At 40.7% G+C, this 12,475-nt stretch overlaps 1 protein-coding gene and 1 long non-coding RNA gene across 3 annotated transcripts in view; one reads left to right on the top strand and one right to left on the bottom strand.

Annotated features, from left to right (window-relative positions):
- LOC145553776 (uncharacterized) overlaps positions 1-6,393 on the bottom strand; it is a 35,924-nt gene extending 29,531 nt beyond the window's left edge. The window contains exon 1 of the long non-coding RNA XR_014089820.1: positions 6,258-6,393. This is a non-coding gene — a long non-coding RNA (uncharacterized LOC145553776). The remainder of the gene's footprint in view (positions 1-6,257) is intronic.
- The window catches only part of pum1 (pumilio RNA-binding family member 1), a 29,739-nt gene that overhangs the window by 484 nt on the left and 16,780 nt on the right, over positions 1-12,475 (top strand). The window contains exons 2-9 of one of the 2 annotated variants that reach the window (XM_017307597.2): positions 6,402-6,574; positions 8,952-9,074; positions 9,709-9,777; positions 10,382-10,484; positions 11,234-11,427; positions 11,526-11,698; positions 11,788-12,052; positions 12,133-12,226. In XM_017307597.2, the coding sequence (XP_017163086.1) occupies positions 6,413-6,574; positions 8,952-9,074; positions 9,709-9,777; positions 10,382-10,484; positions 11,234-11,427; positions 11,526-11,698; positions 11,788-12,052; positions 12,133-12,226 (1,183 nt within the window). In that variant the 5' untranslated portion in view covers positions 6,402-6,412. Of the gene's footprint in view, positions 1-6,401; positions 6,575-8,951; positions 9,075-9,708; positions 9,778-10,378; positions 10,485-11,233; positions 11,428-11,525; positions 11,699-11,787; positions 12,053-12,132; positions 12,227-12,475 lie in introns of both variants that reach the window. The other variant, XM_008421843.3, reaches the window with a different exon arrangement.

The following is a 12,475-nucleotide window of genomic DNA, read 5'->3' as shown; positions in this document are numbered from 1 at the left end:
TTGCAACCGGTTGGAGCTTGTAACGGGAGGCCGTGTTATTGTTGGTAGACACGGGCAGTGAACCCTCCGTAACTCACGGATAACCGACGTGAGCGAAGGCCAGTGCACGAAAAGAAACCCTGGAAAGGGTGAAGCTTTTTCAGCCTGCATCTACGGTTTCTGTTTGGTTGGTGTGTGTGCCGGGGTGGCCTGTGTGTGGAGGCACCAAACACTATCTGTTGTTAGCCGCAGGTTGGGATTGTCACACCCCTGTCTGTGCCCGGAATGCGGTGGATTGAGCCCGGTTATTGAATGATTAACCCCGCTGGACTGTGGGAGACTCTGCCCGTTTCCGGGTGCCGAGGTGAACTGAGAGCACACCGAGCAGTGTGCGCTGGATTTCCGGGTGTTTAGAGAACTGGAATGAAGAGCTAGCATTTCCTTGTTGCTGAATGAAGAGTGCAACAGGAAAACAAAGGCTGCACTTGGTTTGTGAATGACCAGTTGGCAGGCTGGTTTGTTTTTAGCTGCTGGAGGTGTTTAGCCGGCTGGTTTGGGGCTATATGTTTCTAGGTAATTTTAGTTATTTAAACTATGTGTGTTTAGAGGACCTAAAGTGTCAGACAGGCGCACACAAAGATAATTACTATATATGGATGAGTTTAAAAAGGACTGCTTGTCACTCCTTCTTGGCCTGTAGGGACACTAATGTGAGATTAGAGCCTGTTGGATAAGGAGAGGTTGTAAAACACAAATTATGCTCTCACTGCTGGACACCGCTAATGCTGTCATGACCTGTACAGCACCTTGCAAGAGTAGCCATACTGCTTTATCTTTTTCACATTTTGTTACAGTTTAAAGATCAACTTTTCTAATATTTTATTGGGATTTTATATGTTAAACCGACACAAAGTAGTGCGTAACTGTGAAGTTGACTCAAAACGTGCACTTAAAAATTGCGAATGATGTATCTTGCTTGTACAGTAGGGGCTAAACGATATTGGGGGAAACAAGCAATACGCGATAATGACATCACTTAGAATAAACACATAATGAATGTCACCAAATGCATTGCAATCACAGACAGCCTGGATGCTTGGCACTTAAATAATTAGCCAACATTTGCTGCGGTTCTGGCAGCTCTTCTTCTTGCGATAACAAAATATTATTTACAGTTGTGTAGCCATACTGTGTCGAGGCAGTTTTCTGGGGGGGTGTTTGGACCAGCTTAAAAATGTTTGACCACTATCCCACTCAAAAATACCTCCAGCTCAGTCAGAGTGGAGAGTCTCTGTGAAGGTGAATTTTCAGATCTTATCACAAATTTTGGATTAGATTTGAGTCTGGGTTTGATCTAATCCACTGCGTTGTAACTCCGGCTGTATGTTCAGGTTCATGGAAAGTGAACCTTTGCCTCTTCCAGGTTTTATTGTCTATACTGCGTTTAGATACACCCATCTGCCCTCTCACCACTTTCCTTGTACTTGCTGAAAAAATACATCCCCACTAAGGCTGTACAGTACATCTCAACTAAATCGTCAAAGCGATGTCAAACACAAACACTAATCGCGATATTTACCAATATTCTCAGCATCACCGAGGTAAATTGTCCAAGTTATTTGAAAATCAGGCGTCATTTTTCCTTCTACTTCAGTCACCTGCTACTTTGTGTCGGTCAGTCACGTCAAAATTCAACTAAAATCCATTACATTTTGTGGATATAACGTAACCCGAAAAGCGTTCTAGACGCGCAAAAACGGTGCACGTCACTGTATCCGCAATCGTAACCCGCGCATGTTTCTTCAGGTTTAAAACTGCATTTAATCGCCACACGGCCTTCACTCTTTCCCCTGATTAAGTAACCAGGCCACCTCTGACCTTTTCAAGATGACAGCCACCAGTTTGGCTCCATATCTTGCAAATAAAGTGAGTAATCTCGCTCTTGTGTGTGCACACATTCTTAGATAGTGTTATTTCTTTTTTTTTTTTTTTTTCCAAATAGTTTCATTTGCGCAATATGCTGAGTGGCGAGTTTGTTTGGTACAAATAGATAAGGCGAACAGATTTAACAGTTACTCTGTTTGTGAGAGAGCTGTTCGTTGTACTTTGGAGGCACTGACCTTTGTTTTTCCCGTTATTCCCGCGCTGAAAGAAATGAACAGAAAAACCAAAGACGGAAAAATTGTTTTCTAACAAACGACACCAAAAAAAAAGTGTAGTAGTCTGACACGTGATTACTCTTGTGACGGCACTAAAAACAAAATATCTGAAATGCTTGGTAAATATTGATCTCCAGCAGTTTCTCACCACAAACTATTCTTTGGATTAGTTTCATAACTAAAGCTTTTCAGCTGATGGCACTATGAGGATCAGAAGCCAGAACACTAATCAGTGACTTAGGGCATATCGTGCATAAAGCAAATAATTGCTGGAATATTACAAATAATTGTATAACTGTCGACTCAATCTGTTGTCTTAAGTCATGAGCTTTAGATTAGATGTAGTAAAGAGATTAGGTACCTACGTTGACCTTTTTAAAATGAATTTTTGTCATCTTGTGGCTAAAATTAATCTTTAATATCAAGTCGATCCCTTTAATCATTTGACTTCACTATAATGTGATGCTAACGTTAAGCTAACTTCGATAATAACTGGACTTCTGTGCGAAACCTGTGACTTGACCGATAATTTATTTGTTTTGAAAGTAAATTATTGGTCAAAGTGTAGACGAAATATGTTGAAACGTTCAAAGGCCAAAGAAAAACACGTCTCCAATAAACATCTTGAGGCCTCCGAGACCTTTTTGGAAAATATTCTGTCAGCTTCTGAGACAAGAATGAAACATTTTTGTGTTAGTTTTTCTTGAATAAAACTAGAATGCCAGAAAAGGAGCAGCATACGCACAGTGGGAAAAATGGTGGTGGCGGTGTTATGGTCTGGGACCTCAATGCTTTAGCCTTTATTAATAAAACCATGATCTCTAAAGCATAAACGAGAATTGTTGTCTTTTTTCTCATTATCTTAAGCTTTATTCATGCACCAGGGCAATGATCCAATCCACTCAAGTTCACCTCTTAATGGCACCAAAAAGGAAGGGTTTGGAGTGGCCTAGTCAAAGTTTGGACTTAAAATTCACTTAGATACTGTTACAGGACATTAAACAAGACTGCTTATTCTCTAAAACCCTCTTTGTGGATGGATTAAAACCGTCCTCTAAAGAAGAGTGGGACTGCGGCCTCTCTCACTTCCATTTTTTTCAGAAAATGCCTGGTGGTAGTTGTTCCTGCCAGTGGGATCACAGCCAGTTTGGTTTTGGGGACAGTTTCCTTTTTATATAGACTTTACTTTCTACATCTGCTCTTTTTTCTGACCCAGATGCTAAGTGATTATTGTTGCATCTGGGCTCCTAAAGCCCTCATGACTGCCATAACCGATGTTTACGTTAGTGTTAGAATCATTGTCCGGAGTGGTCCTCCTCTGTCTTTCATTATTGTGCAGATGTACTAGTAAAATTATTTTGGCAGTGCTTTTATGCAAACACCTTTTAAATCAACTGTGTATCTGGAGCCCAATAAAATCAGTTTCATTTCATTTTGTTCTCTCCTCAGTATAATCTGTTTTGTGGACAGATTCTAAATCATGAATTAAGAGCAAATTTGACATTTAAATGAAAACCGCATCTAAAAAAAAAAAAATAATAATAATAATGAATTTTATAGGGCTTGGTTAAACTGGTTCACATTTGCCCAAATTTTTCTCTGGTCTGGAAAAATGTTGGTCACACAGTGTTTATGATAGTAACCAAAGTTCTCAGTTTTATTGTAAACTTTTCATTATATTATTCTTTCATTTGCTATCATTGGGCCACATTTCAAAGAATTAATCTTGTATGGAAAACATTATTTTTTCCTTCCCCACTTGTAGATGGTATAAAGTGGATAAAAAACATCAGTCTCTTTAAGCATTAATTTATTCCTTTATTTCTCTGTGTGGACTTGTTTCCAACTAAAACCCCCAGGGCATCTTGTATCTATGGTGTTGTCGAGCTGTAATATTCGTTCTATTATTGCTGTTCATGTTCCAGTCCTGATGTACATAATCGGCTTTTATCTGATTTGTAGCTTCCAATCAAAACTAAACCAAACAAGAATTTGACCGTTTAAGTCACCTCAACCATATTTAATTCTCTCCACCTTCTAATCAAAATAACTCTTCCTGACCAATCCAGACTGTAAATTACATTATACACAGAGAGTCTTTAACAAACACTTTGAGATTTATGATGCATTCATATGTAAAAATGGTAAACAAGGCTTTTATTCTCAATCCACTGGGATTTACCTGTTTTATTGATAAATTATTGAAATAGTTTTATTGTCCAGGCTTGGAACATTGTTTTAATGAGTACAAACTGTAAGTGAACAACAACAACTGCATCCATGACAATGTCCACCTAGTAAAGCCTGCACTGTTTTATTGAAGAAACATCACTGTTGATTTGTAGGGATGCACCCATCCACTTTTTTCATTACAAATACCGATATTTGTGTATTTAAGGATCCTCAATTCTTCCTGGGGTCCACACCAAACGTTACAGTTAAATCGTCGTTTACAGACATTGCAAAAAGACAAAACAAAATTAAACACAAAATTCAAATCAACCGCTTCAACAGTTATAGCAACTTGCAAACATTACGAAAAAGCATGGCAAAATACAATACCACACTATCAATTTCAGCAATGTCAAAACTAAGCTAAAAACAAATGACAAACTTCAGATATAAATGTATAAAAAACAAATGCATACATAACCCCCCCCCCACCCCCCCCACTAAAATAAATAAACAATGCTTAGCCTGGCGGGGGCTCAAGTAAAGCCTGGTGGCCCACCAGGCTTAATAATACACTGGGGGAAACCCTGAGATACTTAAATGCCTCCAAACTAGTGACGTAACCTTTACTTTTTTTAATCACAGTTTTCACTCTGTGCTGCTGTTTTTATTTTTAAGCAGTTATAAGGCACGGTGGTGAAACCTTATACTGCTGCTGCGCAACTTACTCAACAGGTTGTTGCTAGGTAACCAAAGAGCGAGCTACAGTTAGATGATGCCACCTTGAGAAGTTGAGCAGCAAAAGCCTTTTCCTCTGCCTACATCTCCCAGAATGCTGTGCGATTCTGGCTCAGAGTTCAGTGAAATTATTAAACATTCGATCGGACGTATTGCCTATCAATATTGATCACGTGTCTATTGAGATATATATTGCTTTTGATTGGCTGTTTTGTACACGTCAGCCTGTAACTGAAAAGTCTGTGAGTTTTCGCAAATAACTAATACGCAAATAATTTGGAGTTACAGTCCACAGAATTAATACCAAACTACTCTACACCCCTTTATATAACTAAACTTGTGAAGTTGCTTATATGTCTTTCCAGCTGACTATTCGACTATTCTATCTTTCAAAAAGCGCTTTCAAGTCAAACCTAAAATTTGTGGCGCTGAAAGTACCCAACACTTAGATTTATTTATTTATTTATTTTTCATCGCTGCAGTTTCAGCTCTGGCTCCAGCCCTGAAGAAGCGAACAAGCCTCATTAAGAGCTGGAGCCAGACTTGTATTGACCGACGACAAATAAAAATGTTGCCAGCGTCAAATTGCAAATCTGTGATTTTCAGTTTTAGTCTGACTAATTGAAGATTTAAAACAAAATGCAGTTTTAACACTGTAGTATAATGAGCTTCTTTCCTCTGTGCTGTTTGTTTTAATACAACCTGCCATGCAGTCATTTTTGGCCACTGAAACACAGAAAACTGCTTTTCCCTGAATTTATGAAGGCTGTTTTCAAATGCAGGTACAAAATTAGTCGACTCCTGTGGACCGGCATCTTTAATTCCCATTCATAGTCTGTTTATGATTATTGATCTGAGGTCGGAAGTGCCAGTCTTCATTGTAAAGAGCTCTGCCAGTATTTGTATACTATATAAGACATCTGTTTTAAAGTGATATTGATTGAAAATATATAGACTTATAATGACAAACTGTCTTTAATCTCAGATTCTGTAATGAAATACAGAATTACTAAATTAAATTTTAATAATTTCACTTTGGGTTGAGATACTACAACAGTTTTTTTGTTGTTGTTTTCAGCTGCTCTGAATTTCCTGTTTGGCCTTTGTAGCAGCCTATAAATCAGTAGAAATCATCTTAAACTTGTCTGGACGGATCAAACATGTGTTTCTACATCCTTTTGAATCAGTAGGCAAAAGTCGTCTTCTAACACGTGTGTGTGTGTGTGTGTGTGTGTGTGTGTGTGTGTGTGTGTGTGTGTGTGTGTGTGTGTGTGTGTGTGTGTGTGTGTGTGTGTGTGTGTGTGTGTGTGTGTGTGTGTGTGTGTGTGTGTGTGTGTGTCTCTGTCTGAACAGGCTGTGGTGGAATGAGCAGTGTGTGTGTGTTGAAGAGGAAAGCAGTGCTCTGGCAGGATTCATTCAGCCCCCACCATAGAAGTACATCTCCCAGCATGCCTGTGGTGCTGAGTAGTGGAGGACATGCCCCCCCAACTGGACAGACCCCTCAGGCCACACCCCCCAGTCAGCAGGTAATACCTACCACTCTGATTCCTCTCTGCTTCGGGCTCATTCATAAATCAATGGATGCATCTGTTTAAAAAGAAAGCAGGAAAGTTGAGCTTATTTACTTCCTTGTGTATTTACATATTTATTCAGAGTCCCGTTTAGGACTTAAAGGTGACCTATTATGCTTCCCTGAACAGGTTAGGATAGGTCTATGGGCTAAACAAAACATGCTCTTTACATATTTTCCACAAAATCATCTAAAATGAGACTAAAGAGCGATTAGAATGAGCTGCTTTTGGACCTCTTGTCACCTTAAACCCAAATAAGCTGCTGTTGCTGCCGGCCACGCCCACCAACTCAACGCTTACACTCGCAGGTGAAAATGGCTGAAAACAGATGCACAATTATACAGCCGTACATCTTTGAAAAGCAATAGTAGAGCCTCCTGCACAACCAACAAGGACTCAGCAAGTGGTTTCTGAATGGTTAAGACAACAACAAGACAATTCGTCTTTTCCAGCAGCCAAATGTGCTGGAGCTCTGCTGGGGTTGCTAGGTGATGGGTTGGGCTTCCTGGGGTTGCTAGGTAACAGCGTAGGGCGCATCAATTTTACTCAACATTCGGGAAGTTTTTAAAATAGCTCATTATCCAGACAAGGTAGGGTTTTCTTTGTTTTGTTTTTTATGTTTGGGTTGTTTTTCAAAGCAGTTGAGACCCACGTGGAAGAATAAAAATGTAACCATAAATAAAACAAATTATTAATCATCAGAATGGAAGTTATAGAGATCATTTTAATTTATCATGCAATTAATTGTGTTCGAGTGTTCATGAAGCCGAATGCTCAATCAAGGTTTCTTGGACACTTGAGAGGGAAAACACTCCCAAGCAGTAAGATTTAGCAATCGATGCAGGTTTTCATGATTACTAAACTTGAAAATGAATTTCACCACACTATGCCACTAGATTACAAACCAAATACATTAAGGTTTTCTCTAATGGAATTGAAAAATTATATTGCAACAAATGTGCTTCACTTCTTGTTTTTCTTTGTAAACCTAATCCATTCTGTGTCTGTCATTTTAAGATGCGTCTTATCTTTACAAACCACTTGCATCTTCTGTAGTGCAATCAGCAATTAAATAAAAACACCTTTTAGAGACTTTTTTACAGTCAGTTTGTAGAAAAAGTACAAAAAGTGTAGTTAATATTCTTCACCGTCTAGATAGTGAGCTGTAGAAACTGTGTTAGTATTACTTCACAAATGGTGAAAGTAATTCATAGATTATAAACATTTAGTTGTTTTTCCCGGGTTGGTTGAGGCGCCCCTGTATCAGCAGCACAGTTTAGTTGCCCTGACAACCATAGTGACTGGTTGTCAGACAGGACAGTCAACATGCCAAAAATGTGTAGTAAAAACAACAAAATGTAAAAAAATACATTTTGCAGTTGACGATCTAAGACGTGGTTACCAGATCTGACTCTTGTTGCGTCAGTCCTGCGCTAAATGCCTTATTTGATCTGGTTTAACACTTTTAGGTTATCTCGTAAGAAGTAACCTACTTTCTTTTTTTTTATAAATAGTACAATTAAACAGCTGTCACTGTAAGTCAAATTTTAATATTCTTTGTGTGTCAGAGGATGATTAAGTCCATCTGTTTCCAGAGCTGTTTGACCACTTGTGGTGGCAGACATGTTTTTCAGGGGAATTCAGTGTTTACTCTCAGAATGAGTAAGCGGAGAAGTCATCTTTCCTCTTATTTGGAAAAAGTACTCCTTTCTGTTAGAATGCATCTAACTTTTACGCATCAACATGCGGCTCTGGTCGGCTCGTTGTGGGTTTAGATGATGCAAGCCCAGAAAATGTCTCTCTGTGGATGAATTTTTCCTCGGTTGACCCTGACTGATGATCGGCAGGTCAAGTAATGAGAAATCTGGGGGGACAGGTTGTTCATTAAGCACATCAAAAGCAAAAAGTCTAAATTTTTCGGCCTGTGAAACGCAATGAAACCGTTTCCTGTTCTTTATTTTAGCTCCAGTAAATCAGAGGAAGGTTAAGGTCGTATGTTTTGATGCCCAAGTGGAAATAAAACTTTAATTCCTCCGTTGCGTCGTTTTCAAAAATTTCTGCCTAGATCAAGGAGTCATCTAGGGTCGACATTTGTTACACTCAATTGTTCAGTGAGCACAAAGTTTGCACAGTGAAATGTGTGTTTTGTAATTGATGAAAACCTGAACTGGTTATTGAGCGGTAAATATTTTTGTCCTCTTGTCCCATAGTTATAGATTTGAATTTTGCTCAACTTATTTTCTCTGGAGTCATATTCCACATGTTTGCCCTGATTTCTGTCAATTTTATCACAATATGGCGGTAACGATGTCTGTCGGTGTTTTAACCGAAGGGTGTGGCGGGCGCTGGACGTTCCCAGGACGATGCCATGGTAGATTATTTCTTCCAGCGGCAGCATGGCGAGCAGCCCGGCAAACATCGCTGGCCCACTGGAGACAACATCCATGACAGTCAGGTGTGTACATATTTGATTGAATTTGTCTCTTTTTGTGTCTAGCTGACCAGCAGAGCACAGCAACAGGCAGTGTTTTAATGTGGGCTTCAAACAGCCGGAAAACAGACCAATCACTTCTCTGGTTTCACAACAAAATGACTTGAAGAACATTATAAAGAAAATACTAGTTTGCCGACCCAAAATTGTTTACGTGGCATCGGTAGCTTGCCTGGATAATTGCATCAGACGAAAGTAGATTTTTTTTGGGGGGGGGCAACGCATGGCGCAGTGGATAGAGGCTGTAGTCTTCGTCATGGTTGTCTTCCTCCTCTTCTTTCTGCTCCCTTCCTGTCTACCTACTGCCAGAAAAATGGAGAAAGGTCACAATAGCCAGCCAAAAACAACAAGAAGAAAGTTGTTTTCAGGGATGGAATTTGTCTCCTACTTGGTCTCTTCTCTCAGAAGCACTTCATGATTCTCCAGACAAATCAACGTTCATTGTGGCAGAAGGGAGCTGCAAACAAACCGGGAACTTTTCATATGATTTCATGCTTTGGGCAGAGAGTAACTCTTTAACAGGCTGTTTGGGAAGTACACACCTTGGTTGTTTTTATGACTGTATTTTTTTACATTTATTCGTTGTTTTGATGCTCAGGTGCGGTCCATGTATGAGCTGAATCAGGACTTCCAGGCTCTGGCTCTAGAAGGGCGAGCGATGGGAGAGGTAAGTCGGATCCAGGTTTCTTCAGACAATCCCAAACCATCTGTGCACCTTTTGTTTTCGGAAAGATTCTCTAAACAGAATTGTGACTCGTGATTTACACGCCCAGTCAAACTTAAAATCTTAAAAGTAAAAGTTATTAAGATAAAAGTCATTCATAAATTTGAAGTGTTTCTATCAGGATGAATTTTTATATCGTTGTTTAAAATGTTGTAAACTGTAAAAAGCACTTTTATCATCTACAAACACATTTGTTCTCCTTTTGTTTCACATGTACAGGTCACAGAGTTTCTCCAAAAAACAGTATTTTCTCATGTAGCTGAAATGCAGCAAAGATTTAATAACAGAATATATCTAGGCTTCTGGTAAGATGCCAAAATCAAAATGCCGGTTTAAAAAAAAGTTATTTTTCCCATAATATGAAAAATCCAGGAAGATCAACCTGGATTCCTTTGACTCTTACAGCCCTTCAGCCAGACTTTACCCTCTTCTTACAATAAAAATTGTAATATCGTGGGCTTTTTTTTTTCTTTTCACTTTTCTGCTCAAATGTTCCTTTTCTTTTTGACTCTATGTAATGCTTTTTTCCCCTGTGTCCCTACAGCAGCTCCTAACTGGGAAGAAATTCTGGGAAGCGGATGACTCGGTGAAGGACGGACCAAAAGGGATCTTCTTGGACCAGTGGAGGGACAGTGCGTGGGGTGCCTCAGGTATTAAGCGTTTTTTGTTTTTTTTGATACAGTGAAGAACAAAACCATCAAAATTTAAGCCAGAAACCACCTCTGACAGGGTTTTATTTTTAGATCCCTGTCTGAATCAAAAGATGACATCAAAGTGAAATCAAGCTAAATCCTGCTGCCTCACTTCAGCTCAGAGTAGTTATTTCTGTAGACATGACTAAAGATTTTTCTGCTTTGAAGCTCTGTGGCGCCACACCAGAAAACATCTTCACTGTAGATGTCTCTGCAGGTTTTAACATGAGGCTGGGCGCATTTTTGGAACTCCTCTGGAAATATTTTACAGGATGTTCAATGTTTTGAAAACAGAATGGGGAAAAAAAAATCATGCGTATGCGTATAAAAATGATTCTATGTCCTGATAAAAACATATGATTAAAAGTGCTTCTCTGACTCGCGCCGTCTGTGTCTGGAATCCCTCAGGAAGCGGTCGGATTGCTACGGAAACGCGTTTCCTTCTGCGTCCCGTTGAGCACTTCTTGCCATTTTGGATATTTCAAATGTTTTCCAGTTCCACTGTTAAATGTCCTTAAGAAATTAAAGTCTTTTTTTAGCTTTGAGAGTGTGTACTTGCATAAATATGTTGTTAATATTATTTGGAAATGGTTTGAAGATGGCGATATTACTATTTATCGCAATAATTTCTGGGGCAATTTATCATCCAGCAGAAGTTATTGTGACAGCCCTGCATTAATGCTGCGTCTCTGTCCCTTTCGCTGCAGATCACTCCGTGTCTCAGCCCATCATGGTGTCCCGTCGGCCGGGGCAGGGCTTCCACGGCGGGGGCGAAGTCGGGGTGGGATCTGTGATGTCGCCGCGCTCTGAAAGCGGTGGCCTGGGGGTGAGCATGGTGGAGTACGTCCTGTCGTCCTCCCCGGCTGACAAGCTGGACCCCTGCCTCAGAAAAGGACCATATGTGAGCCCTTCAGCTTAATTACTTAAACGCTCTTCCAAATCTTGCGTGGATGTCCTGTGTCGTGTTTATAATTTTTCCGTTCGTGTTCCACGACGCAGGGACAGCGAGATGGAGAGGTGGAGGAAGAGAAGAGGGAGAAGCCGAAGACTACGTTCGAGGGAGAGAAGCTGAAAGAGTTAGTGGAAAGTGAAAGCGATGTGATCAACGACGTCATCAACCCAAACGGGCTGCCCGTGCAGAACGGCCTGGACGTCGATGTGAAGGAGTTCGGGTGAGAGGCGCTGCGCTCGGTCTCGTTTAGAGCAGCGCTCGCTAGTCAGACATGAAAATTGACCCGGTGGCGTTCTCTCGTCCCCGCAGTCGTCCCCCTGGCAACATGCCTCCGCCCGGCCCCGAGGGCGACCTGCTGGGGTGTCCGGGAGGGGTCGGGGCCGAAGGCTTGACACCGCTAGGGGGCGGTGGAGGCCCCAAACCCCCTGACGACTTCTCCGGGGTGGACCAAGGAGGCGTTACCATGGACCCCATGGAGTCGGTGATGGAGCCGCTTCAGTTCGACTACAACTCTCAGATGCCCATGGACTCTGCGCCCACCGTGGGCCTGTTTGACTACACCAACCAGCAGCAGGTAACGGCTGCGGGCAGAGAGAGCACGATGGCTTCTCCAGGCGCCTCAGTTGACGTTAAACTGCGACGATGTGTTCTCAGCTTTTTCAGAGAAACAACGCTCTGGCTGTGCAGCAGTTAACGGCCGCTCAGCAGCAACAGTACGCGCTGGCAGCTGCGCAGCAGCCTCACATCGGTAAGTCTCATTTCACCTGTCCACACTGAAGCTGCACTATTTTTTTTACAGTTTATTTTGGTGTTTATATAAAAGGAATAAATGCAGATTATCCAAGACCTCCAATTTTTTTAAAAAGACACTTAAATCAATGGAAATTCTCTTTAATAAAGAGAACTTATTATTTTAAAAGCTTTACCTTTAAAAATACTTTACTAGCGCCGAAACAATCACATGTATAAGGAAGATGAATGTTCAGTTAATATAAAA

Source organism: Poecilia reticulata, chromosome 11 (assembly GCF_904066995.2).
Source record: "Poecilia reticulata chromosome 11, P_reticulata-male-v2, whole genome shotgun sequence".
In the NCBI taxonomy this organism is placed as follows: domain Eukaryota; kingdom Metazoa; phylum Chordata; class Actinopteri; order Cyprinodontiformes; family Poeciliidae; genus Poecilia; species Poecilia reticulata.
Note: the sequence above shows the minus strand (reverse complement) of the source record. Positions and strands in the feature narration are given on the sequence as shown.